We start from the raw sequence: 25,385 nt of genomic DNA, 5'->3' as shown, positions 1-25,385 counted from the left end.
CGGAGCGTACAGATGATGAGATCAGAGAGCTGGACAGACTAAAGGACTAAAGCGACGCTGCATCGCTCTCTTTAGATAGAGATGAAGCAAAGGCTAAATCCCACTGCGCCATTATCAGCAGGTAGTCCAACGACACTGTGGGGTGATTTACTGTAGGAACCTGTTAACCAGAGGGAAAACAGACCAGCATGTCAACGAAAGAAGTTAGAAAGAAAGAGATAGTTAACAATCGTAAAATATATAAATAAATGCCTCCCGACTGTTCTGCCATCTGATTGCCTACGGTTCAGTGTCAGGAGATGTTGTGTTTGCTGTGCTCGAACAGAAGCTGAAGGAGAAGGAGGCGGAGCTGTGGCAGGCCGAGCAGAACGTCCTGTCGCGGGATCGAGTCATCAACGAGCTCCGACTCCGTCTCCCTGCTGCCGCCGACAGGGAAAAGCTCCTCGCCGACTTGAGCAAGCAGGATGACACGAGCAGCCAGCATGCCGTGAAGATCGCACAACAGACCATCAGCAACCTGCAGTGTCTCCTCGACCAGAAAGAGGAGGTCCTCAAGAAGTACCAGAACCTTCTGGCCAGGGCGAGACAGGTACGTACAGAACGTAATTTCTGGGAAACTGCAGTGGTATAAAAGGAACATAACACTACAGGACATGCTGTTATAGGAAAACAATTCAATCTTCAGGGTGTTAACAGTAACTCCACTTTATAACACCTCTCAGTCATTGATTATTTTTCTCAAACAGCACACCCTCAAGTGTGGTATTCCTTACTCTACACATTTTGTAACTGGTTTCCTTTCCAGGGTAAAACCTCTGACGTGAATATGGTGGTGTACTTCTCCTACTGTGCATATCATTTGAATAGTTGGATGATATTGATAAAAATGTAGCTGTTGTCGCGTTGATAAGAGGCTAGCTTTGCTGTGGGCCAACAGGAACAGGAAGAAGCAGTAAAAAAGCACGAGGAGGAAGTGAGGAACCTGCACCAACAGCTGGACCTTCACATGGACTTGTCCCTGGACCGCTTAAGACAGACGACTCTGGTGAGGTCACACTGTCCGTCTTAAGGATGCAGCTAAATTCCAAACAACGTGACAAGCTGGTTATTGTGCCTCTAAGGAAGTGTAAATCAAACCATGTTTACTTGGTCCAATTAATCTTATTATTAGTCGGTTTAATAAATAAAGCACTATTCAGATTGGATTTGTTGACCATCGCACCCATATGTGCTTGTTGAACATCGCATTATACAGATTTATTCCTGCTTTCCCTGTTATAATGCACTCCACTCTTCCGGGAAGGCTTTCCACTAGATTTTGGGGCGTGGCTGTGGGGATTTGTGTTCATTCAGCTACAAGAGCATTAGTGAGGTTGAGGCTCCAGTTCATCCCAAAGATGTTCAGTGGGGTTGAGGTCAGGGCTCTGTGCAGGACACTCGAGTTCTTCCACCTTCTTCCATACTTAACACACCATGTCTTCATGGAGCTCACTTTGTGCACAGGGGCGTCGTCATGCTGGAACAGGTTCGGGCCTCTTAGTTCCAGTGAAGGGAAATTGATATTCTATACAATTGTTTGCTCCCAACTTTGTGGCAAAACATGTATGGGTGTGATGGTCAGGTGTCCACATACTTTTGGCCAAAGAGCGTCTATCCAGTCAGAATTAACAGAAAGATTTTCTCCAGTAAGGTGCTCGTTTCTGTCGTCTCCTACCATGACCAAACCAAAATCAAGTCGAGATTAAAAATAAATATAATAAACAAGTCAATAAAATATACACTTGTATTCATCACCCGTTCATACATCTGGGATTCTGTAGGAGCTGATGAAGAAACCCAGACTAGACGTCCCGACCACGAAGCAGATGGAACGGCTGGCTGAAATGGAGCAGATGGTGACGGAGCAGGACACGTCTCTGTCATCGCTAATGCACAAGCTGAAGGTGCTGAGCGCTGAGCTGGAGAGACAGAGACACGTCACAGCTTTTCAGGCCAAAGAGCATGCGGAGCAAACGGCCAAGTAAGTCTGACTGATACTGTGCCATGCCCAAAAACACATCTGGTTATTTCGAAGATGAGATAATAATCAGAATATTAGTGTGACTTTAGACCTGTACTTCATTTATTTGAAAGGTACAGTCTGAATGCACAAACAGATGAACAGACTGCAGTGTATTAGCAAAACAAAAATTGTCCGTAATATTTCTTCAATATTTCTTCAATGTAGCAAGCAAAATATTTTTTCTTTTACCTGTTCTCAGTTGCACATCGTAAAATTTTTCAGCACTACGAGTCTCATAACGGTCTTTCAGCACCACTGTGGGCTTTGACCAGCTTATCTTGGAACTAGTCCATTTTTCTTGGAAAACTCCACACTCTATGTCCACTTTTTATTCTGGAAATTTCTTTTTTGGAATTTTCTAGCTTGCTAATGAAGAATGACATGATCACCCACCTAATCTATATCTGTTTAGTGCTCCAAATATTCATAATTATATCTGGATTTTAAACAGGAGTGGGCGTGGTCTAGACTGGAACTTTTTTTTTGTAATCGTGCCCTTCTTGTTCGTGAATGAATGTTGTCTTTGTCATGTGATCTTCACTCTCGTATGCTTAGTATAATACTCCCACTCGTGCAGTTTTTTTTTTTTGTTGTGTCCTGTGAGATCGCAGTCTCGAATCTGAACCAGATGTTCTGCAAAAAGCAATCTGGGAAGCTCTCTATGAATTCCACACCTACTGTTCACATCTGTATTCATCTTTGTATTAATTTACAACAGTTTGGTCTGAAGAATGTATTCGAATTCGCTTACATCCTTAATTTAGTCAGTAGCTGAGTTCATGGCCCTGAGATTATTGCTCTATGTTGCCCTCTAGTGGATTAACAGAGAGCCCTTTTTTTAATCTTTCAATTCAATTCCCGTCAGATTTTAATTTAGATTTAATTTAGGTTCCACAGGTTCTGAATTCCTTTCTCGGGCCAGATTTGACCATTTATTGGACCAGTCCTGATCTGCGGGCCTTGTGTGTGATAAATCAGTGGTGATGTGGTAGGACCCCTGCTTTAGAGGTTTATACGATTTGGATTTGACGAGAAGTGAAGCAGGAATCTGTTGTTGTGTCAGAAACCCTGCTGATTTCCTCCTTGCTCTGCTTTCCAGACTGGAGGAAAGGCACACATGTCAGATAAAGACCATGTCTAAGGAATCAGAGGATCTGAGATCCCAGCTGTCCCAGATGGAGAAAGAGCTGCAGTACCTCAGCACCGAGCTGGAGGCACAAAAAGAGGCCAACGTTCGCTCGCCAAGCAACACCATGAAGAATCTGGTTGAGCGCCTGAAGGCCCAGCTGGGCCTCAAAGAGAAGCAGCTGAAGGTGACCGAATGAATATTCCAGAAAGCACTTGTATCGATTTCCTCTCCTGAGAAAAGCTAATGTTATTGTTGTGTTTTTAGGTTTAAAAGAGTTTTATGTTTGACAGCATTTGGCTCCTTTGCTACACAGCATGTGGTAAAGAGGAAATCACTAGCTGTGTGCTGGCGTCTGATCTTTTTGTTCGGCATGCAGGCCCTCAGTAAAGCCATCCTCGAGTTTCGGGCGCAGATGACGTCCCAGGCTGAGCAACAGATCATCGCGAACGCGGCCCAGAAAGAGGAGGCACTCAATGTTCAGCAGATCGTGGACAAGCAAACCAAAGAGCTCAAGGTCAGAGCTCTGACAGGAAGTGCACATAGAGAGGTGCAGAGGTGCTCGCATGTGTATTTACAGTGCCCTCCACTAATATTGGCACCCTTGGTAAATATGAGCAAACAAAGCTGTGAAAAATTGTCTCTGTTGTTTAACCTTTTGATCTTTTGTTCAAAAAATTCACAAAAATACTCTGCTCTCATGGATATCAAACAATAGTTTTTGGATGATATCCATGAGCGCAGAGTATTTTTTTTTAACAAAAGGTTAAACAATAAAGACAATTTTTCACAGCCGCCTTTGCTCATATTTACCAAGGGTGCCAATATTAGTGGAGGGCACTGTATTAGCATATAAAAGAGTAAACACTTATTATATTAGTTTTATTTTAGTTAAATCGACAGAATAAAGGTTTTTGGAGTTATTTTAGTCTCTAGGGAGAGATAAATGAACACACACACTGCACCTCACTAGAAAGGGTGTCAATAATGTTCTACAAAAATCCACTAACCAACCAGCAAACTGTTGGAACCGTGGAATATTTTGAAACAATGAATATTGCTGAACTAGTACTGCTCTTCTTAACTAATACTGTCCACCTTTATGAAGCTTCTGTTTAGTCATGAAACGCAGTGAGTTAATTTTAATAAAAACCCACGGCCTAAACGAAGTCTTTTTTTTTTTTTTTTTCTTCCAAATCATGTTTTATCAAATATAACGCTTTTCTATGCCTGAATCCAAAATGGTGTTTTGCTCCACACAGGGACCACAAAACCATTATACTTTATATGATATACAGTATATAAGTAAGATTATATAGTGAATTTTAAAAAAAAATTGGCTTATGTAAACAAACAAATTATGTTAACAAACTATTGTTTTTTTTTCCTCAGTCATTTTAGAAATAATTAGTAACAGTCATTTTTACTAAATTATTTAATTAAAAATGTCTAAATTATTTTATGAATTATTCTAAATTATATTACATTTCCATTTATTTTTATTCTAAATTATTTCAGTTGACATTTTTTTTTAAAGATTTAGTTTTATTTGTAAACTAAACCTAAATATAAGATTAAAGATTTTTTTTAAAGAATTTTTGATAACTACCGTTATCTATATCTGGTATTTGATAAAATACAAACTAAAAAATACTTTTTTTCTAAAAAAAAAAAAAGAAAAAAGACTCATGATATCTAAAATGTCTTAGAGAAGATTCACATTAGGACCAAAAAACAAGATAAAAAAATTTAGAGAAATAGTAAATGAAAGAAAACAAGTTATTACAAATGTACATAGACTTAATGAATAATAAACATAAAATAGTGCTAATGTTAATTGGAGTAACAATAATAATCTTCAGCATATTTTGGTTTCTGCAAAACCACTTTGGTGTTGTAAGTTATTCTGTGTGTGTGTGTGTGTGTGTGTGTTTGTGTGTGTGTGTGTGTGTTGGCATTTCAGGCTCGTGTAAAGGAGTTGAACGATGAGCTGCAGAGCTGGAAGGAGAGCGTGAAAGCAGGGAAAACCCGACAGAGCTCTCTGAAGGAGGAGGTAGAGAGCCTGAGCCGCGAGCTACAGAGGAGCCAGAAGATCCAGAGCAGACTTCAGAGCGAGAGAGACAATCTGGAAGAACAGCTGGACGAGTTGAAGCAGAAAGTGAAGAGACTCAGCAACGGCCTGCAGGTACATACACACAGTCTGCCGTCTCATGTGTAAAGTTCCAGCCTGGAGTCAGGGTTCATACCGAGACACTGTGCAACATCTGAGGAGCACCACTAGCACTTTTTTTTTAATAATAACCTTTATAAAAAGATATCATGACATCTCAGAAAAGCATACTGTGGCTTAATTTATCATGATATCAATATTGTACGTTCTGTATCCCAGTGCTAATTCAGACTAATAGAAAGTCCTGTGTACTCATAATAATCAACTAATATTCAAAGTCGTTTCTTACATAACACAAGCACAAAGACTGTAATGGAGACTTTTCTCTAGATATTTTGGCTCCTTCATGGCTTCTGGTAAAGAAATTAGGATATATCTCCTTATAAGATTGATTTGTATTTTAAAATGAATCCAATTACATTTTCTCGTAGATGACCGAAGGCAATCGAGTGTCGGTGTGTCATTATGTAAAGTTATGTCACTTCACTTCAGAAAGGTCAAAGATAGCGATTGTGTGTGTGTGTGTTGTAGGGTCATACTGAAGTCCCCTCAGTAGAGGCTTTACAGAACAAGATCCGCAGACTGGAGTCAGAACTGGACAGGAAGAATGCGTCAGAGCCGGCAGAGAAAAAAACGGCAGTGAGGGATGACAAGGTGAGCGTGGAGATGAATCAGACTCAGCGGTGAAGTGAGCATCGTGGTCTGATTGTGTTTAAAGAATTATATTCTTTCTGACACACTACAACACCATCTAGGAACAGATCCTGGATGACATGTGTTACACCACAGCGCGGTTGAATTCTCAAATCTGATTGGTCATTATTTTTGTATAAAAGCACAGCTCGGACAGTAGATCCAGCTATAACACAAATACATTAACGTTTCTATAGTAACCGCTCATACGCAGCAACTTGTATGGCAGACAATCAACATGAACAAAGATCCACGTAATACATGGATTTTTAACAGCAGAAAGTGTATAACCGTGGATTTGGTGATGTTTTATGTTATTATAAGGATTTAAGAAAAAAACATTCATGGTATATAGAATGGTCCAGAAGTTGGAGATAACACCTCAGGTTGTTTTTTTTTTGTTTTTGTTTTTTTCCTGGCTATGCAGTCTAATAAAGAAGAACTGGTGAGGTGGGAAGAGGGTAAGAAGTGGCAGGCGAGGATGGAGAAAGTCCGAAGTCTTTTAAAAGACAAGGAGAAAGAGACGGAATCCCTTTCCAAGCAACTGACCACCCTGAAGGAGCTCTACGGAAGGTCATACACAACACTCCAGGCTTTAACCAACAATACGAACGTTTAATAAGGTTCATGTGAGGTTTGATTTCACAACCGCTAAATCTTTGCCTTATCCTGTGCTACAGGCTGGAGCAAGAGAAACTGAGCCTGCAGAGGAAGTTGAAGAGTCGAGGCGTGACGGCGGATCAGGTGGTGGGCACACGGGCCACCCTCGAGGCTGACAAAGAGATCGAGGAGCTGAGGAAGAGGAACTGTGAGCTGGAGCAACAGATAGAGATCATCAAGTATTCCTGATTTTTTTTTTAACTAACAGTAACTCCGCTTCATTGTTAATTATTATATGTATATAATTACTAATTACTATTGTTTTATGTAATTTATCCAAATTGTGCCTATTTATTTATTTATTTATTTATTTATTTATCATCTGTGGTTCAGGCAGCAACAGGCTTTACCTCGGGACGCTGCGATGGAGGACATGAACATCAGGAACCGCTACCTGGAGGAGAGACTTCATTCTCTGGAAAGCCAGCTGGCAAAAGAGCCCCTATCCAGGCCATCGGTAAGAATCCGTTCCTTGTTTCTTTGCCGCAATGGCTCACACGTTAGTAATGGCACCCATAAAATAATCACAAGGCTTCATCTATCACTTTTGACTGTTTCTTTAGAAATGAATCCTATGCGCTTCCCATTAATTATCTGTGACAGAGGTTCTCAAATTTTGCACCCCCTCAACACAGAGTTTTCTTTATGAACATAATCCAGCTGTTAAAATATTACAACTGTTTGTTTATTTATGTACCATGCAATCCACTGATTTTTTGTTATTATGGTTAGATTAAACCGTTTTAGATTAAAGTCTAATATAATAACTCTGATAATTGTTGGACACACCACTGTAAGAAAACTTTTAAAATCACAGACCACACCGGACTCCATTCTGAGAGCCACTGATCTACATTAGCGTTTCTTGCTTGAACTGTTTTTCTCCATCATCACCATTTTCATCTTCCCTCCATTTGCTTACAAGGATAAAAGCAGGATTTCTTCTGCCCAGTCCAGTTTATCCCCTAAAGCCCATCGCTCTACGACCTTTGAGGTCACAAATGACAATAAAGACGAAAAAACGCAGTCTTCCTCATTAAGCAAAGACCAAAGCCCCCATCAACGTGGAGAACACGAGGAGATAATGGCTGGACCTTGTACTGAAGCGAATAATGTATATGAAAAAGGTGGACATGAAGAAATGGAAGCTATGTTGATTCCTGGTCAAGATTTAGATTTAGGAAGCAAGGCTGAAAATGAAACGTTGCCTAAAAGTCAAGATTCTGAAGAACTGGTACGAGAAAAGGACGAGCTTCGTGAAGGGGAGGTAGAAATCAGAAAAACAATGTCTGTATGTTCTCAGACAGAACTAGAAAAGCTAGACGGAACCCGGTTCACCTCTAAAGAACGTGAGGAACTAAAAGAGCAAGAACACGTGCTGCAACGTGAGGAGGAAGATCAGGGCGATAGGGAGCAACGAAACGAGGCACCAGTGGGAGAAACAGCGCTGACAGAAAGATCTCCTGAGTCTCACAAAAGCCAGACAGGAGCTTCACAATCACACGAATCTGAAGCGCACGTTCATACGACTGAGCAGCAAGAACATAGTGCTTTGGAGGATGGAGAAACATCTAAAGAAGCAGTGAGGAGAGACGAGGTACTGACCCTAGCGTGTCCCATCGAGAAACATAGCACAGTCGGCATCATACCTCCATAGGCTTCCTGCTTGTGTTCGTTTTTCAGTGCTTGGCCCCCCTTTAGCAAACGTATATTTTTGCCAAACCTCACTCGGGTAGTGTTACCTGTCCACCGTATTTTATCGCATGGCTTTTAGAAATGTCATTCTCTGCACAGACATCTGGCCGGGGCTCAGCAGGGACACCGACACAGAGGGAGCATGAGTTACAGAAAGAGAACCTCAAGCTCTCCAGCGAGAACCTGGAGCTGCGCTTTCAGTTAGAGCAGGCTAACAAAGACCTGCCACGTCTTAAGGTAGGGCAAAGATCGTTCCCTTAACTCTGTGAATTTCAACTAATTTCTTGATTTCTTCCTCATATTCTCTGTAACACATTAATCCTTTGAAGAAAAAGATCTTAAAATTCATTCTTTTGGTCAGAATCCTGGATGGCGGTTTTGTTTATTATTTAATAAATACGAATATACTGGATATTATTTACATATTTTCTGGGTCATATATGGCTTTCTTAGGGTCAAAGCATTAAGAGTGTGAATTTTGCTTAAATATAAGCAGCAAGTTTTATCTACATGCACCAAATTTGCTAGACATTTGGGTTTCCTTAAGACAAGCATCCTTTTTCTCTGCCTTTTTTTTCTATTTTTTCACATTTTGACAGGTATCAAACTTTTAAATAGTTCGTTTTAAAGCCGCTTCATCAGATTTATGCATTATCAGTTAACCTCAAAGCGATTCATTGTGATATTCCGTGTCATAGTGCCACCAACGAGGAGCAGGATGTGATGCTTACAACTCAAACTCCTCCTACAGCAGTGGTCACCAACCTTCTTCCTTGAGATCTACCTTCCTGCAGGTTTCATCTCCAACCAAAATCAAACACACCCTGTTTTAGTCGATGAAGAACTTCTTGTGATTTTATATGGTCAGGCGGGCACGATTATGGTTGGAGCTAAAGTCTTCAGGACGGTAGATCTCCAGGAGTAGGGTTGGTGACCATTGTCCTAGAGAGTTAAGCTAAGGATGATATCAAGCTGTGTCATAAAAAGAAATGCTGATATCTTAAATTGTGTTGCCATGGTGAGGAGGTGAATTAATATCATGACATTCAAACAGGAAGTGTAGCATAAATGTACCGTACAACACATGGGTGATACAACAGACATTGCTGCACACATGGTGCTTGGGCCCGCCAATCGCTGCTTGCTACTATATTTCAACTTGCTGGTGCCTTTAAAGAATTCAGGTGGATGTTTTTTGAAAAAAAAAAATTGGTGGCCATTGGATGGAGTAAAAATAAAAAATAAAATGAAGCACATTGAAGACTCTGTTATTTATCAACAGGCTCAGGTGTCTGACCTCAAAGAAATGTGTGATGCTCTGAAAAAGGAGAAAGCAGAGGTGGAAAAGAAGCTGGGTAATATCCGTGGGGTAGGTCATTACATTCTTGGATATCTGATACATTTAGATTAATAATTGTGATAAATATGTGTGTTTATTTTATGTCACTGCTTGTCATCAGTATGGAATAAAGCATGTCTGGTCATGCAGGGCGTGTACTGTATGGTGTGATGAAGCAGAGTTACTGTTATTGTCGCGAAGGATCAGTTTTTACATTGAATGTTGTGGAACATCCACGAAACAAAAGTAGTTCCTGGAATCGCTTACACTACAGCAGCGATATACAGTGCATCCGGAAAGTATTCACAGCGCTTCACTTTTTCCACATTTTGTTATGTTATAGCCTTATTCCAAAATGGATTAAATCCATTATTTTCCTCAAAATTCTACAAACAATACCCCATAATGACAACATGAAAGATGTTGTTTGAAATCTTTGCAAATTTATTAGAAATAAAAAACAAAAAAAACACATGTACATAAGTATTCACAGCCTTTGCCATGACATTCAAAATTGAGCTCAGGTGCATCCTGTTTCCACTGATCATCCTTGAGATGTTTCTACAACTTGATTGGAGTCCACCTGTGGTAAATTCAGTTGATTGGACATGATTTGGAGAGGCACACACCTGTCTATATAAGGTCCCACAGTTAACAATGCATGTCAGAGCACAAACCAAACCATGAAGTCCAAGGAATTGTGTGTAGACCTCCAAGACACGATTGTATCGAGGCACAGATCTGGGGAAGGGTACAGAATGTTTTTCTGCAGCATTGAAGGTCCCAATGAGCACAGTGGCCTCCGTCATCCGTAAATGGAAGAAGTTTGGAACCAGCAGGACTCTTCCTAGAGCTGGCCGCCCGGCCAAACTGAGCGATCGTGGGAGAAGGGCCTTAGTCGGCGAGGTGACCAAAAACCTGATGGTCACTCTGACAGAGCTCCAGCGTGTGTCTGTGGAGAGAGGAGAACCTTCCAGAAGAACAACCATCTCTGCAGCACTCCACCAATCAGGCCTGTATGGTATAGTGGAAAGACGGAAGCCACTCAACAGTAAAAGGCACAAAAAGCTCGCCTGGAGTTTCCCAAAAGGCACCTGAAGGACTCTCAGACCAAGACAAAGATTGAACTCTTTGGCCTGAATGACAAGCGTCATGTCTGGAGGAAACCAGGCACCACTCCTCACCTGGCCAATATCATCCCTACAGTGAAGCATGGTGGTGGCAGCATCATGCTGTGGGGATGTTTTTCAGCGGCAGGAACTGGGAGACTAGTCAGGATCGAGGGAAAGATGAATGCAGCAATGTACAGAGACATCCTTGATGAAAACCTGCTCCAGAGCGCTCTGGACCTCAGACTGGGGCGAAGGTTCATTTTCCAACAGGACAACGACCCTAAGCACACAGCCAAGATAACAAAGGAGTGGCTACAGGACAACTGTGTGAATGTCCTTGATTGGCCCAGCTAGAGCCCAGACTTGAATCTGATTGAACATCTCTGGAGAGATCTAAAAATGGCTGTGCACCGACGCTCCCCATCCAACCTGATGGAGTTTGAGAGGTCCTGCAAAGAAGAATGGGAGAAACTGCCCAAAAATAGGTGTGCCAAGCTTGTAGCATCATTCTCAAAAAGACTTGAGGCTGTAATTGGTGTGAAAGGTGCTTCAACAAAGTATTGCGCAAAGGCTGTGAATACTTGTATACATATGCTTTTTTTGTGTTTTTTATTTTTAATAAATTTGCAAAAATTTCGAACAAACCTCTTTCACGTTGTCATTATGAGGTATTGTCTGTAGAATTTTGAGGAAAATAATGGATTTAATCCATTTTGGAATAAGGCTGTAACATAAAATGTGGAAAAAGTTAAGCACTGTGAATACTTTCCGGATGCACTGTACAGTCGTTCCTCTGTGTTTTCTTGCTCTTGACAGCCAGCGCAGTCTGGACGAAGTGGAAAAACCGTCCCCGAACTGGAGAAGACCATCGCGCTAATGAAGAAGGTGGTGGAGCGGGTGCAACGAGAGAACGAGACCCTGAAAAAGAGCTCGGCGACGGCGATCCAAGCGCAGCTCACCGCTCTGCAGCACGAGCATGAGAAACTCAAGGTTTATCCTGTATACAGCCACACCAAAACACAGATCCTGCATTCGTGCATGTGTTTGTTTCTTTCATGAATCACAACGCTCGTCTTGTTTTCGCTCAGGCCGAATACGACAGGACGAAAGAGCCGAATCAGCTGACATCCAAACTCGAGTCGCAGGCTAAAGGAATGGAGAAAATTGTGATGGAGAATGAGCGGCTGCGCAGGGACATCAGAAAGGTTTCAGACAGTTTTGGGTGCGGTGGTGGTCTGGGAAAAAGAGTTCACACGGTGAAATTACTGTAGTATTTAGTTCTGAAAAATACAGACCTGCCTGAAATGTGGTTCTCTTTTGCATGTCTCCAACAAATACAAGGAAAGTTGCACTGGAAGATTTTATTCTGATATTCTGGATCATGGCAGACATGTTGACAGTCAGTATCTGATTACAAACTGAACTGAAATGTGACATTCACTATGTGAGGACATTTCACTGAGTCTTGTCCTGCATTCACACTTGCAAGGGACAAATCACTCGTATCAGTTGGAGTTGTACTGACGTTGCTTGTGGGCGTGGCTTGTCCAGCATTCATTTTTTTCCATAGTTCTGATGAAAAACTGTCAAATGTACCACCTACAACTCACTAGACAAGTTTATTTAAGTTTAATTTACATACCAAGCGCTCAGCTTCTTTAAGCTAACTGTACTAGAGGCACAAAAGATCTCTGCAACTTCCTTCTAGTCTTCATCATGTCTCTATACACATTTAATGACAGGATAAGATGAAACCAAGGTTATACGGTTTTCTTCAGGATATGTCACTTGCCACTGTTGCTGATATCACGGCTTGCTATCAGGTGTTGCACATAGAGAATGAACAGTTTGTCGCTTGCTATTGTGAAAATATGGTTAGCTAACGAGGTTTTAGTAGACCCCTTAACCTCAGCATGAACTTTGCAGAAAAATACATGTACTTCCTGGCACCAAACAAAAACTCCATGGGGTGGAGTCTGATCTAATCTAGCTCCTCCTACCTGGACAGAGCTGGGTGGAGGCTAGCTAAAAGTCCAGGGATGGAGTGTGTTACAGTCTGGATAAGTGTGCTTGATGTGTTGTAGGAGGAGTTGGATCAGATCCAGCTTCACACCCCTTGAGGTTCCGCAGTGAAGATCTCAAAAAACAGCCAATGCAAGATTATCAAGTAAATAAAATTATTTACAGTTTGTTAATGTTGAGCTCTCAAAGCATGTTAGAAGGGGGAAAAAAAAACTAATTTGGCCAAAACCTGATTAAAATTTTTGTCTTTTTGAATCTGGCTGCCACATCCGATGGGTTTTCCCAGACCACCACACATTTATGTACAGAAAAGTACTGAAGTTGAATCATCCCATTTATATTAAATGAGATTATACCTACGGATTTACAGAGGGTTAAATGTTCTGATACAGGAATCAGAGGCCGTAGAGAAGCTGCGAGTAGAGAAGAACAGTCTGGAAGTAAGAAATGAAAAGCTGAAGCTGGAGCTCGAAGAGACCAACCAGAAGCTCCTACTGGCTCAGTCGAAGGGTCCGTCCATAGATGGAGCAGATAGCAAGACCTGGAAATCTAAAGTTGTGACGAGGTACAAAACTACTAGCTATTAAGTGTTGTTTTTTTTAATCCACAATACTCAGATAACACTAAACGAAAATATGTACAAGATCTAAGACTATTATATACAGTTACATCTGTTCAGTTATCAATTAAATGTGAATCAAGAGGGGTCGGACATCTGAAATATTTTCCTGCAGGTTGTTTGAAAACAAAATGAAAGGGCTCGAGAATGAACTCTCCAAGAAGGATGCAAGTCTCTCAGAGCTCAAAGTGCAACTCACAGAATCCCGTGAGAAAGAGCAAACAACGCGGCAAACCGTCGCACAGCTGAATGAACAAGTGTGTTCAAATAAATGTTACCTTGACCTGGTGTTCGATTTAGAAGTACACATACTGATCTGTCAACTTTTTTTTTTTTTTTTTTTTTTTTTTTTAGGTAGAGCTCCTGAAAAATATTCCCAGTGATGGGCTCGCTAAGGAGTTTAAGTCTGTTAGGTATCTACATTTATTCATTTGGAAGATGACTTTAAATGAGGCAGTGCTGAGGTTTAATCTCACAACCTTCTAATGATACGAGCTAACAGCAAAGTTAAAGTACACGTCAATAAACATACATTTCAAATGCCTATAAAATTCACTAAGTATTGACGTTCATTATTCAGTCTAGCAAACCACCAGCTGGAAAAGGAGAAGCTTCGTCTTCTTGAGCGGATCCAGAAATATGAAGAGCAGTTTGGAACCCATATGGACGGACCAGGTAATATTGAGCAGTATTGATGCATCACGCTTGGAGGGGGGAAAAAAAACTTCGGGTGATATGATCATATAATATTGATATTGTGATGAATTATGTCACAATGTGCTTTTGTGAAATATTGTGGACACTGTGATGTCATGATAGTAATTATTTATAAATATATATTTAACTAACTGACTGGATGCACCTGATATGAGGATGTAAAAGTTTTGTACTTAATCTGTAAAATCTCACAGGGCAGCATAACACCCTCTCTGGAAAGCGCTAGCTAACCTCTTCCGCATACATGACCTCACGATTGCCTAGTGTCGCTGTGCTTGACAGGAAATACGCCCCTCCCACCTAGACAGCACAGCTAGTTTTGCTCTCTCAGACTCCCGGCTCTGCATGATCGTGTCATCGTCAGGATTCATAATCACGCTCTCCTAACGATATGACAAATTCCTGTGTGATTTCTGTCTAGGATACAAAGAACTTCAGGCCCAAATAAAGTCATCGAGTGCTGAGAAGAGCCAGCTACAGGTATTTCCACATTTTAAAAAATCATCTCCAGGAGACAATTTTATGAGTATTTTAACTGTTCGATCATCAGCATTTATCTGCAAGGGAATATTTAGATTGAGCATATATACAGTTGCAGTTAAAATGATTCAACCCCCATTTCAAATCAGTTTTACTGTTAAAATGTACAGACTTTCAGCTGTTTGCAATGAACAAATCAAACAAAAGCAATTGAAATAGTTTAACACAACAAATGCTTCAAGTGGTTTCCTCAAATTCAACTGAAAATGCAACTTATGATTTCTCCAGTCTCAAAATTATTCAACCCCTTCATGGAAAGTATCTTTAGTACTTAGAAGAGCACTCTTTTGCTGTCATGACCTGCTGCAAACGAGACGCATAGCTTCTGGCAGCGTTCCTGAGGAATCTTGGCCCATTCCTCATGAGCACTGGCCTCCAGTTCAGTAATATTCTTGGGTTTGTGTGATGTAAACACCTTCTTCAAATCCCACCAGAGATTTTCTATAGGGTTCAAGTCAGGTGACTGTGATGGCAACGTAGAATCTTCCAGGACTTCTGCAACCAAGCCTTGGTGGAATTTGAGGTATGCTTGGGATCATTGTCCTGTTGGAAGGTCCAATGACGCCCAACCTTCAGCTTCCTCACAGACGGAATGGCGTTTTCTCCTAGGATTTCCTGATACTTCAATGAATCCATCTTGCCTTCCACACGCTGCAGGTTTCCAGTGCCAGAGGATGCAAAGCAGCCCCAGAGCATCACCGAGCCACCAACATGCTTGACTGGACAGAGTGTTCTTTCTTCATTCTTCTTCCTCCAGACATAACGCTGATCCATCATGCCAAAGAGTTTGTTTTGTTTCATCGCTCCACAGAACAGAATCCCAAAACTTCTGTGGCTTATTTATATGATTTTGAGCTGACTTTTCTTATGCTTTTGCGTCAGTAGTGGTGTACATTTTGGAGTTCTGGCATGGAAACCTTCTGCGTTAGTACACGCCTTACTGTGCTCACTGAAACCTCAGTGCCTGTTACCACCAAGTCTTGCTGCAGGGTTTTTCACAACCTGCCTTCTCAGAAATCTGCTTGCAGCCGTTCCTTTTTCTTCCCCATTCAGGTATTTCATGTGTTCCAGCTCAAGCACACCTGGTGCAAGTAATGAAGCCCTTGATTAGTTTCATCAGGTGTGCTTGAGACAACATCTGTTTTGCATATTTGTGCTGTTGTGAGCGATTCTATTCAGGGGGTTGAATAATTTTGAGACAGGAGAAATCATTATAAGTTGCATTTTCAGTTGAATTTGGGGAAACCACTTGAAGCATTCTTTGTGTTGAACTATTTCAATTGCTTTTGTTTGATTTGTTCACTGCAAACAGCTGAAAGTCTGTAAATTGACAATAAACCTGATTTGCAGTGGGGGTTGAATAACTTTGATTGCAACTGTAACTTACAAGGTTTTTCATGCTTTTGGAAAGAGACAGGATGAGCTTTTCGGCTTGTTAACGCAGAATTACATATCGTTAAGACCTTTTGTCAGTAGCCGAGATCATGGCCCTGATTTTATCGCTCTATTTTCAGATCTTTCAATCCATTTTTCACGATTTTAATAAAGTACACACATTCTTAATTCATTTCGTTGGCCGTACATTCGTCACCTCAACCACCTCCTGTAACGATTCACTCATATCTTAAGGACGAAGTCAGTAGGATGACCAAAGAACTGGCGAACTTTGACCCGACGTTCTTTGAGGAGCTCGAAGATCTCAAGTTCAATTACAACGTAGAGGTGAAGAAGAACATCATCCTGGAGGAGCAGCTGAAAAAACTGTCCGAGCGCTTCGGAGTGGAAGTGGACATCCCGACGGAGGGGTCACTGAGTTAACACAGAGAGGAGAGGAGAGGAGAGGAGAGGAGAGGAGAGGAGAGGGAGTCGTAAATGATTCCACGGGCTCTGGTAAACCCAAACCATCAGTGGTGTTTTTATAGTTCCATTATTTTTTGTGTATAAAGTATATTTATGAACAGTGTTTTAACATGATTGTGAAGAGAATGTGATATTTTTGTGGCTACACTCATCACTGCCCCAAAATTGTTCCATTGTATCAAAAAAAGATTTTATAAATAATTCACTGTTCCACGATTTATTATAACCGCATTCGTGCATGTCGCGCATATACAGTATATTACATAGTCACTTTTAGCTAAATACATTAAATCTACACCAATTCTCCCTCTTACAATTCGAGAGCAACTCAACCCATCATTTCAGGCTCGTCATCAGAATCATGTAGTAAAACTACCATGATTACTGCAAGTGCTACTTTACGGCATACACAAGCAGAGGTTCTGTACAGAATTCCACTACTTAGATTTGTCCTGTCAGTAAAGATGAGCATCATTGTAAAGCAGAGGTGAAACAGTTGAGGAGGAGGAATGTTGTGTAACTGATCAGGCTTCGAGCTGGACGTCTCTGATGGAGCTGAAATGGCATTCAGTGAGGCCGGACAGAGCGGCGAACAGGTTCTTCCACGAGTCCGCTGAAGCGTCCGGGTCTGACGGGAATTGGTCCACGTGAACCACCACAGGCCGGGAGTTTAAGAAGGCATCGCCACCGGGCCACTTCAGACCCAAGTGGTGCCGATGAATCTGCAAAGACGGGTAATATCTCGCCTCATCAGGAGATCAAATATTAGATCATATGATGTGTAGGCACTGAAATAATAGATTTTTGTATAACTGAAAATTGTACAAAAAAATTAAAAGTTAACATGAGTGACAACGGAGTTGACTGTAGAAATACTCACAGTAATGATATATTGTCAGAATAAAACCCTCTGCGACATGCAGTTAGAGGACAATAATCAACCACAGGATGGTGTGATGAAGCTCAGTTACTATTAGCAGTCTTTTCACAATAGCAGCAGGCTTTATTCATTTAACGTGTTTTATTCCTCTTACACCACAGCGATTTGCTACATTTTTATTTATTAAAGAACATCATGCTTTTTTATCCATTTATAGTTACATTTAATGTAAAAACCAGCCTCTCTTTATTTCCTCTCTTATGAGGAAACAAAGAGGAATTTCCTCTCTTTTTAAACAGTTTGATGGAAAACTTAAACAAAGCTCTGACACTGGAGACTCCTTCCATAAATGTTAAATAAACACCTCCATACAGAAAACTTCACCATATCAATGATTACGCACAGATTTATGCGCGGTGTCCACCGTGAACGAATGAGTCGTTACTATAGAAACGAGAGACTGAGGCGGAGAGGTCGAGGACGTTACCTTGACGAGAGCACCGTCGTTACAGTGCCACACTATTCCCTCCACACGGCCCTCGTCGTTCTCCTGAAACCACGAGCGAAGCTGATGGTACTCCACCGCAGGAGCGTTGCGGATGCGCAGGATTCCATGCGGCACCAGAACGTGGAGCGGATTCTTCTTACTGCCCAAACCTGAGATTTAAACCAGTGCTTATTATTATAGTTACAACTTCTTACAAAAACTTTTTTCTTCATATTTATTTTCATTTATCTTCCATCCAGACGCACTTGTTAGGATATGGCGATCTGTCCAAAATATCATATAACGATACATGACCTGCATCAGAGGGGGGAAAAAAGTAATTCAGTGAGGACAAAGTGATTCTGGGAGCGAAAAAGTGATTCTGCGAGGGGAAAATACAATACAATTATATAACATTGTAAATTAGGACAAACAAAAACAAATGCTTTTAATATTCTAATATATTAAAATCAAAATGTCCGTTTAAAAAATATATTTTTTTAATGGTATAAAAAGATACATCTCAGAAATATATTTCCGAAAAGTGTACTGTGTGAGTTTATCACCATTTTGATATATCATATATTACCCAGCCTTAATGCTTACGCAAAAAATGTACAATTTGCATCAAAGGGAGTTCATAACGTTACAGAGGATGCAGCAGTAACACTCACCATACGGGTTTCCGTTCACGTTGGTCCCGATGAGCTCCAGCGTTTGCTCCATCAGCTCGGTCAGGGGAACACTGGCGATTTCCAGCAGAGCTTCATCCTCGCCATTCGGCCTCAGAACAAGAGCGGCTCGGGCGTCGTAGTCCACCACAGACGCGTGCCAGCAGTACTGCTGGTTGGAACTGTCCACTGGAACCCAGCCTTCATAATAATAAAATGCACACAAACATATTTCGGTTCAAAATATCATATAATTAGCCAATTAGGGTTAATGTTGTGTACGCAAGCTTCACTCAAGATTAGCCCCGCCCACTAAATCTAAAATGATAGAGATACATGTAGACATTCAATTTTAAATTTGTTCTTAAGAAACGTTCTCAGCATTTGCATACGAATAATATGAAAAAAGGCGTGTGGTTGAACACAACCATACACCTGCACCACATGAACCAGTTTCTTAGCTCCGCCCACAATTTCATTAATTTGCATATCAGCATTTCCATGAACCGAATCATGTGCACTTAATTATTGCATCACGCTGCCACAGCCACTTGGAAAAGTTGGAAACTTGTTATTTTACGTGTGTTTTCATGCCAAATTCGAGTGTTTCAGAAATCACACTCAGAGAGTGTCCACTTCTCGGAGTGTTACTCAACAAGGGATGGGCGATATCTTATCAATATACCGGTAGAAATTCTCCCCACAATAATAACGATAAAGCCTAGTTGATGACGTATTTCTGTGAGCGACGGTGTGCGACCCATTCGCAGCTCACGTGCAGCGCGATAAGTACGGCAGAAGACAGATGTGAAGCTGAGGAGGAGTTTATCACTAAACGAAGAGCTACCTCTACAATCAGGAACTGGTTTGCTTACAGAAAATCAGTTTTATGTTAAATCAATGTTTGTGTTTCTGAGACTCTCAAGATCACAGCTATTACTTGTAGCCAAAAACAGTGGTACATGGTACTATATTTAATATTTATATCGTCACTGATATCGTTATCGCAATAAACACCAGAAAATTTCATGATATAGTTTTAAGTCCATATCGCCCATCCCTAGACTCAACTCTGAATCGACTCACCTGCAGGACGTGAATCAAACACACGGCGTGTTTTGGGTTGCTACATTTTTTTTTTTTTTGTAAAAGGACAGAGCTGTAGCTCTGCAGAAACACCATGGCTTGTCGTGGATTTTTGGATATGATGAAATGAAGAAAAAAAATAAATGCTGGATGTGATGCACAATGTTTTTAAACTAGTTATGCATTTATCTAATAATCTAACTGTTTATTTAGATCAGGGGTTGTCTGATCTTATCCGGAAAGAGCCGGTGTGGGTGCAGGTTTTCATTCCAACCGAGCAGAAGCCACACGTGAGTCTACTGAAAGCCAAGATCAACTGATTAAACAGGTGGAATCAGGTGTGGCTTCTGCTTGGTTGGAATGAAAACCTGCACCCATACCAGTCCTTTGCGGATAAGATTGGACAACCCTAATTTAGCTCCATGTGCTTTGTGTTTAGGAGATTTGTCCCTAGTTTAACGTTTACAGTCGCAGAATTTCTGAGTAACAAGCAAAAGAGTTTTACGAGGATGTTTTCAGCCCTACACACTCCACAGCCAACTTTTGGGTTTGTTTGTTTTTTTTGCTTGTTGGTTCCCTTAATTACATTCGGTGTCTTTAAAAAAATTTTAAAAAATTAAATTACAGAAAAAAAAAGAAAAAAAAAGGCACCAATTATTTATGTTGCTTTCAGAGGTGGGTTAACATTAGTCTTGTACAGAGCTGTTTACCCGGGATATGTCCGTGTACATCAGGTACCGGATGACCGCTCTCATACTGAACTCGACGTGCAGGAATCCAGGATTCAGGTACGGTTCGGAAATCTTCTTCCACATTCCATGTGAAACCTAGAGTTGGGAAACGGGAAACAAAACACGTCCTTTACAGCAGAACTGTAACCTGTAACCTAACACTGTACTACTATTAACATAAAGCTGAGTGATGGAGGTTTTAATAAAAAATATTACCTATACAGGTCTTTTGAAAGTATTGATATTTCTTGAACTTCTTGTTCGCCTGCTTGGTGGGTTTCCGATCCAGGCGAGCCCAGAGGTACGGTTCTCCTGAAGAACAGATGGAAACAATTAGTTGGCGTTATTTGAAAAGCAAACCTCAGCTACGGTCTTCGTGTGTGTCAAGGGTTTAACAGGATTCTGAATTTGTGTGTACTTTTGAAGCTGTGGTAGGACTTGTTACCATGACAACAAGCCTGTCACCTCATATTCAACATAAAAAATAAAATGATTAGAACCGATTGTGATACAGGAAATAACATCTATCCAGCATGCAGATGTGCGGCACCTCTGTACAGCGTGACGTAGCAGCACGTGCCATCCAGCTTTTCTGTGGCGAGTGCACGGTGGATGTCCGACTCGACAGCCAGTGGATTCACCGTATCCGTGGCGACCACCTGAAAGTTCTAAACACATAAATGCGAGGTCACGTAAAAGCTTCACGAGCATGTTGTTCAGTCGTAACCACACAGCGAGACCCTGACCCGTCCTTCATGTTCCTCTAACCGATATTCCTAAATGTATATTTTTATTCTGTATTTATTTACAGTGTGTTAGATATGACATAGGAATTTCTTACACTTGTAGTTGTGTAGCCTGTTTGATGAAGTGTACAGTGTGAAGCCTTTGTCCAGCTTGCTAGAAAGGGCTTTGTGATTAGAATTTATTCTCAGCTATCTGGGAGCTCTTGAAGACACCGACACTTCAGCTCTATATCTTCACCTATATTCCTAAATTTTATTATAACATCAGCTGCTGGTGTATTTATTTGAAAATATTCAAGAAATTATATTCTAGATCTGAAATCCAAGGTATGAATATGAAACTGCTGTAAGGGCTGATGTAACTTGTTCACTCTAGTGAGTATGCATAAATTGATCACGTGAAGGAAGGAAGGAAGATCGATGGATGGAAGGAAGGAGGACAGATGGAAGGAAGACAGATTGAAGGAACAATGGAAGGAATGAAGGAAGATAGATGGATGATGGAAGGAAGGAAGATGGGTTGATGGAAGGAAGGAAGCTGGATGGATTGGTGGAAGGAGAGAAGATGGATGGATTGATGGAAGGAGAAAAGATGGGTGGATTGGGAGATAGATGGAAGGAAACTGGATGGATGGATAAATCCCAGAGGGAAATTCCCACAAACTAAAAGTTACAAAAAAACAAAGAACAATTTTAAGAAAAGATGCAAAAAGAAGTCATAACCATCTTTAGATTGGAGCAATAATACTATAAAATAATATTAATAATAATATTTAACTATTATTACTACTACTTCTTGTTATTGTTAATAATAATATTAATGTCCAAAATTAGATTAGACAAAGAATAAACTTAATAAATCAATAAACAATACGTATAAGGATTGTTTTTTAATCTGTGAAGAAATGTTTAAAGCAGTGAAGATAAAAAGGGTGAAAGATGTTGGTAAAACAATTAACAAATAACAGCTTGAATAATTAGACAGAATCATGGGCATAACCACGCATTCTTTGGGGGGTCATGTCCCCCCAATATTGAGGAAATACCAATCTGTCCCCCCAATCTACAGTAGAAAATATTTTCTACATGTCCCCCTTTAATGAACCCTGCCAACGGATCTGTTTTTTCTTCATCTATTCTATTTATTTATGTCTATTCCTTTTTAAAATATTTCTGTTTGTTAAGGAAAATCGGTATGTGCCCCCCCTCCAATTGTACACTTGGTTGTGCCCATACTCAACGCAAGTTCGTTGACATATTTTAGTAGCTCAGTCTGTAAGAAATGGAGACAGCAGCCAAGCGCAGAAAAGTGCAGCAGAACATACGAGCTTTTTTTCAGACAGTAAGTAACTAGATACCTAAATAGTAGGTAACCTTAGCTTAGTATAGAAGGCATCATACCATGGCTTGGTTTGTTCTTAAGAACGTCAATTAGCGTTTGATATTTGCACACCCACGAAGTAGACTAGGCCAGTGGTTTTCAAAGTGGGGGCCGCCAGGGGGCGCCCGGGGGCCTCAACAATTTGGTGTGAAAAATAAATAAATGTATTTTCTCTTTCTCACTCTCAGACAACCCCACACACACACACACAATCAGTTCCTAATGATGTAATTATTAATAATAAAAAAGGGGGATATATTCAGAAGTCTGTATTTTTAATGTGTTTTAAAGACATCTTGCAAAAGGGGGGCCTCGGTCAAATTTTAATGCCATTTGGGCGGCCTTGCCCTGGAAAAGTTTGGGAACCCCTGGGCTAGGCTAACGTCAGTTCCAGTTTTTGACCATTAACGTTACATTCACTTGCATATCCTCCCGCCGAGTTCGTTGTGAACCCTCACGTTGTGACAGACTGTTATAAATGCGACTGAAAGTGAGGAAAGGCACAGCATTTCGTTCCTTTACACTACGTTTGGGCTAAGGACAACTAAGTGATTTTACAAACATAAGGCTCAGCATAATGCTGAGACGTGCTAGCTTGGCAACGAGAGATATGGAACTAACGTCTGAGTTGTGGCAATATTGTAGTATCTATTCAGAACTAGTTATAGCAGTTTGTCTTTAGAATTAAGAAAATAAAACTCCAATACGGTTTACATAGCCAACGTTTCAGATTACCACTATATATTGTTGTACACTTTGTGCACTTATTGCATAGCAAGCTAAACAGCATGATGACATTAACATAAATGTCACCAATTACACAAACAGAATATTCAGTTTATCAAATTAGCTCGCCTCTACTTGGTGTAGTAGGTTTCATGGTAGGTTATGAGCAGAGAATACATCTTCCCACAGGACGTTCACAATACAAACAGAATGATCACGACGTGGCTGCGTCCCAAACCGCACACACCACTCTACATGATGTCTATAACAGTGGTCTAATAGCGCGCTACTTTAAGATACTATCGAGAAGACTAGTGCGCGGTTTGGAACGAGCCCCGCGCTCGTGCCTCCTCACCTGTCCGTCCCGCTTTCTGGACGCTTCCTCTTTCACCTCAGTGAGAAAAACACAGGGAATTTTCTGCTGCACGGAGCCGAGGCGCCTCATGGCTCTTACTCAAACTCCTGCTCCACTTAGTTTCTTCCCTCCACAGACCGTTCCGCTATTTTAACGGTTTAAAATAACATCAACGCGTCTGCAGAGACAGCTGTTCCTCTGCACTGAGCTGAGTGAGAAAGCCGGACTCTCTGCTGCCACCTGCTGGAGCGGAGAGCTAACTGCACCGACCCACAACTCACCTCACCCCAGGAAGCACAGGAATTCAGTCAGGGGAGAAGTGATTCAGTAGGGGAAGGAGTGATTCAGTAAGAACAAACAGTGATTTTGGAAAGGAAAAAATATTATTTAATAAGGAGAAAAGGGGATTCAGTAAGGTGAATAATGATTCAGTAAGATGAAAAATTATTCGGTGAGGGGGAAAGAAAAAGTGATTCAGTTGGGAAAAAGTGATTCGATAAGGGAACAAAATGAATCCTATGTGCTTCTCATTAATTATCTGTGACAAAGATTCTCAAATTTTGTACCCTCTCATAACAGAGTTTTCTTTATGAACATAATCCAGCTGTTGAAACATTACAACTGTTTATTTATATATGTACCATACAATCCACTGAATTTTTTTTGTTGTTGTTATTATGGTTAGATTAAACCGTTTTAATTCCATTCAGAATAACTCCATAGTCTAATATAATAACTCTGATAATTGTTGGACACAAGAAAACTTTTAAAATCACAGACCACACCGGACTCCATTCTGAGAGCCACTGATCTACATTAGCGTTTCTCGCTTGAACTGTTTTTCTCCATCATCACCATTTTCATCTTCCCTCTATTTGCTTACAAGGACAAGGATTTGCTTACGACCTTTGAGGTCACAAATGACAATAAAGACGAAAAAATGCAGTCTTCCTCATTAAGCAAAGACCAAAACCCCCATCAACGTGGAGAACACGAGGAGATCATGGCTGGACCTTGTACTGAAGCAAATAATGTATATGAAAAAGGTGGACATGAAGAAATGGAAGCTATGTTGATTCCTGGTCAAGATTTAGATTTAGGAAGCAAGCCTTTTCTGGTACAAGAAAAGCACGAGCTTCGTGAAGGGGAGGTAGAAATCAGAAAAACGATGTCTGTATGTTCTCAGACAGAACTAGAAAAGCTACACGGAACCCGGTTCACCTCCAAAGAATGTGAGGAACTAAAAGAGCAAGAACATGTGCTGCAATGTGAGGAGGAAGATCAGGGCGATAGGGAGCAACGAAACGAGGCACCAGTGGGAGAAACAGCGCTGACAGAAAGAGCTCCTGAGTCTCACAAAAGCCAGACAGGAGCTTCACAATCACATGAATCTGAAGCGCACGTTCATACGACTGAGCAGCAAGAAGGTAGTGCTTTGGAGGATGGAGAAACATCTAAAGAAGCAGTGAGGAGAGACGAGGTACTTGACCCTAGCGTGTCCCATCGAGAAAGATAGCACAGTCTGCATCATACCTCCATAGGCTTCTTGCTTGTATTCATTTTTCAGTGCTTGGCCCCCCTTTAGCAAACGTATATTTTTGCCAAACCTCACTCGGGTAGTGTTACCTGTCCACCGTATTTTATCGCATGGCTTTTAGAAATGTCATTCTCTGCACAGACATCTGGCCGGGGCTCAGTAGGGACACC

General features: G+C 41.0%; 2 protein-coding genes across 13 annotated transcripts in view; one reads left to right on the top strand and one right to left on the bottom strand.

Annotated features, from left to right (window-relative positions):
* cep290 (centrosomal protein 290) overlaps positions 1 to 16,573 on the top strand; it is a 43,094-nt gene extending 26,521 nt beyond the window's left edge. For 4 of the 10 annotated variants that reach the window (XM_053631490.1, XM_053631491.1, XM_053631489.1 and 1 more), the window contains 21 exons: positions 326 to 589; positions 938 to 1,045; positions 1,821 to 2,020; positions 3,162 to 3,375; positions 3,568 to 3,705; positions 5,152 to 5,373; positions 5,890 to 6,012; positions 6,479 to 6,624; positions 6,732 to 6,890; positions 7,045 to 7,168; positions 7,637 to 8,308; positions 8,506 to 8,643; positions 9,689 to 9,775; positions 11,674 to 11,847; positions 11,946 to 12,062; positions 13,272 to 13,444; positions 13,614 to 13,755; positions 13,853 to 13,911; positions 14,079 to 14,173; positions 14,637 to 14,695; positions 16,385 to 16,573. In XM_053631490.1, the coding sequence (XP_053487465.1) occupies positions 326 to 589; positions 938 to 1,045; positions 1,821 to 2,020; positions 3,162 to 3,375; positions 3,568 to 3,705; positions 5,152 to 5,373; positions 5,890 to 6,012; positions 6,479 to 6,624; positions 6,732 to 6,890; positions 7,045 to 7,168; positions 7,637 to 8,308; positions 8,506 to 8,643; positions 9,689 to 9,775; positions 11,674 to 11,847; positions 11,946 to 12,062; positions 13,272 to 13,444; positions 13,614 to 13,755; positions 13,853 to 13,911; positions 14,079 to 14,173; positions 14,637 to 14,695; positions 16,385 to 16,573 (3,603 nt within the window). Of the gene's footprint in view, positions 1 to 325; positions 590 to 937; positions 1,046 to 1,820; positions 2,021 to 3,161; positions 3,376 to 3,567; positions 3,706 to 5,151; positions 5,374 to 5,889; positions 6,013 to 6,478; positions 6,625 to 6,731; positions 6,891 to 7,044; positions 7,169 to 7,636; positions 8,309 to 8,505; positions 8,644 to 9,688; positions 9,776 to 11,673; positions 11,848 to 11,945; positions 12,114 to 12,198; positions 12,257 to 12,941; positions 13,025 to 13,271; positions 13,445 to 13,613; positions 13,756 to 13,852; positions 13,912 to 14,078; positions 14,174 to 14,636; positions 14,696 to 16,384 lie in introns of those variants that run through there. The other 6 variants (XM_053631498.1, XM_053631495.1, XM_053631493.1 and 3 more) reach the window with 5 other exon arrangements.
* Positions 16,574 to 16,937: 364 nt separating this feature from the next.
* On the bottom strand, positions 16,938 to 23,912 carry c8h12orf29 (chromosome 8 C12orf29 homolog). 3 transcript variants are annotated; one of them, XM_053631504.1, is made up of 7 exons: positions 23,679 to 23,864; positions 21,021 to 21,138; positions 20,687 to 20,782; positions 20,450 to 20,566; positions 18,657 to 18,854; positions 17,983 to 18,152; positions 16,938 to 17,337 (listed from the first exon to the last, which is right to left on the bottom strand). In XM_053631504.1, the coding sequence occupies exons 1-7, from the start codon at positions 23,766 to 23,768 to the stop codon at positions 17,140 to 17,142; spliced, it is 987 nt and encodes a 328-aa protein (XP_053487479.1). In that variant the 5' UTR covers positions 23,769 to 23,864; the 3' UTR covers positions 16,938 to 17,139. The 3 variants fall into 3 exon arrangements, with proteins under 3 accessions (XP_053487479.1, XP_053487480.1, XP_053487481.1); XM_053631505.1 differs by lacking the exon at positions 16,938 to 17,337 and adding an exon at positions 17,371 to 17,403 and having other exon boundaries at positions 23,679 to 23,866; XM_053631506.1 differs by lacking the exon at positions 16,938 to 17,337 and adding an exon at positions 17,471 to 17,525 and having other exon boundaries at positions 23,679 to 23,912.
* Positions 23,913 to 25,385: the final 1,473 nt, after the last annotated feature.

The sequence above is a fragment of the Ictalurus furcatus genome, chromosome 8, assembly GCF_023375685.1.
Source record: "Ictalurus furcatus strain D&B chromosome 8, Billie_1.0, whole genome shotgun sequence".
Classification (NCBI taxonomy): Eukaryota; Metazoa; Chordata; class Actinopteri; order Siluriformes; family Ictaluridae; genus Ictalurus; species Ictalurus furcatus.
This window is presented reverse-complemented; position numbering and strand designations above follow the sequence as displayed.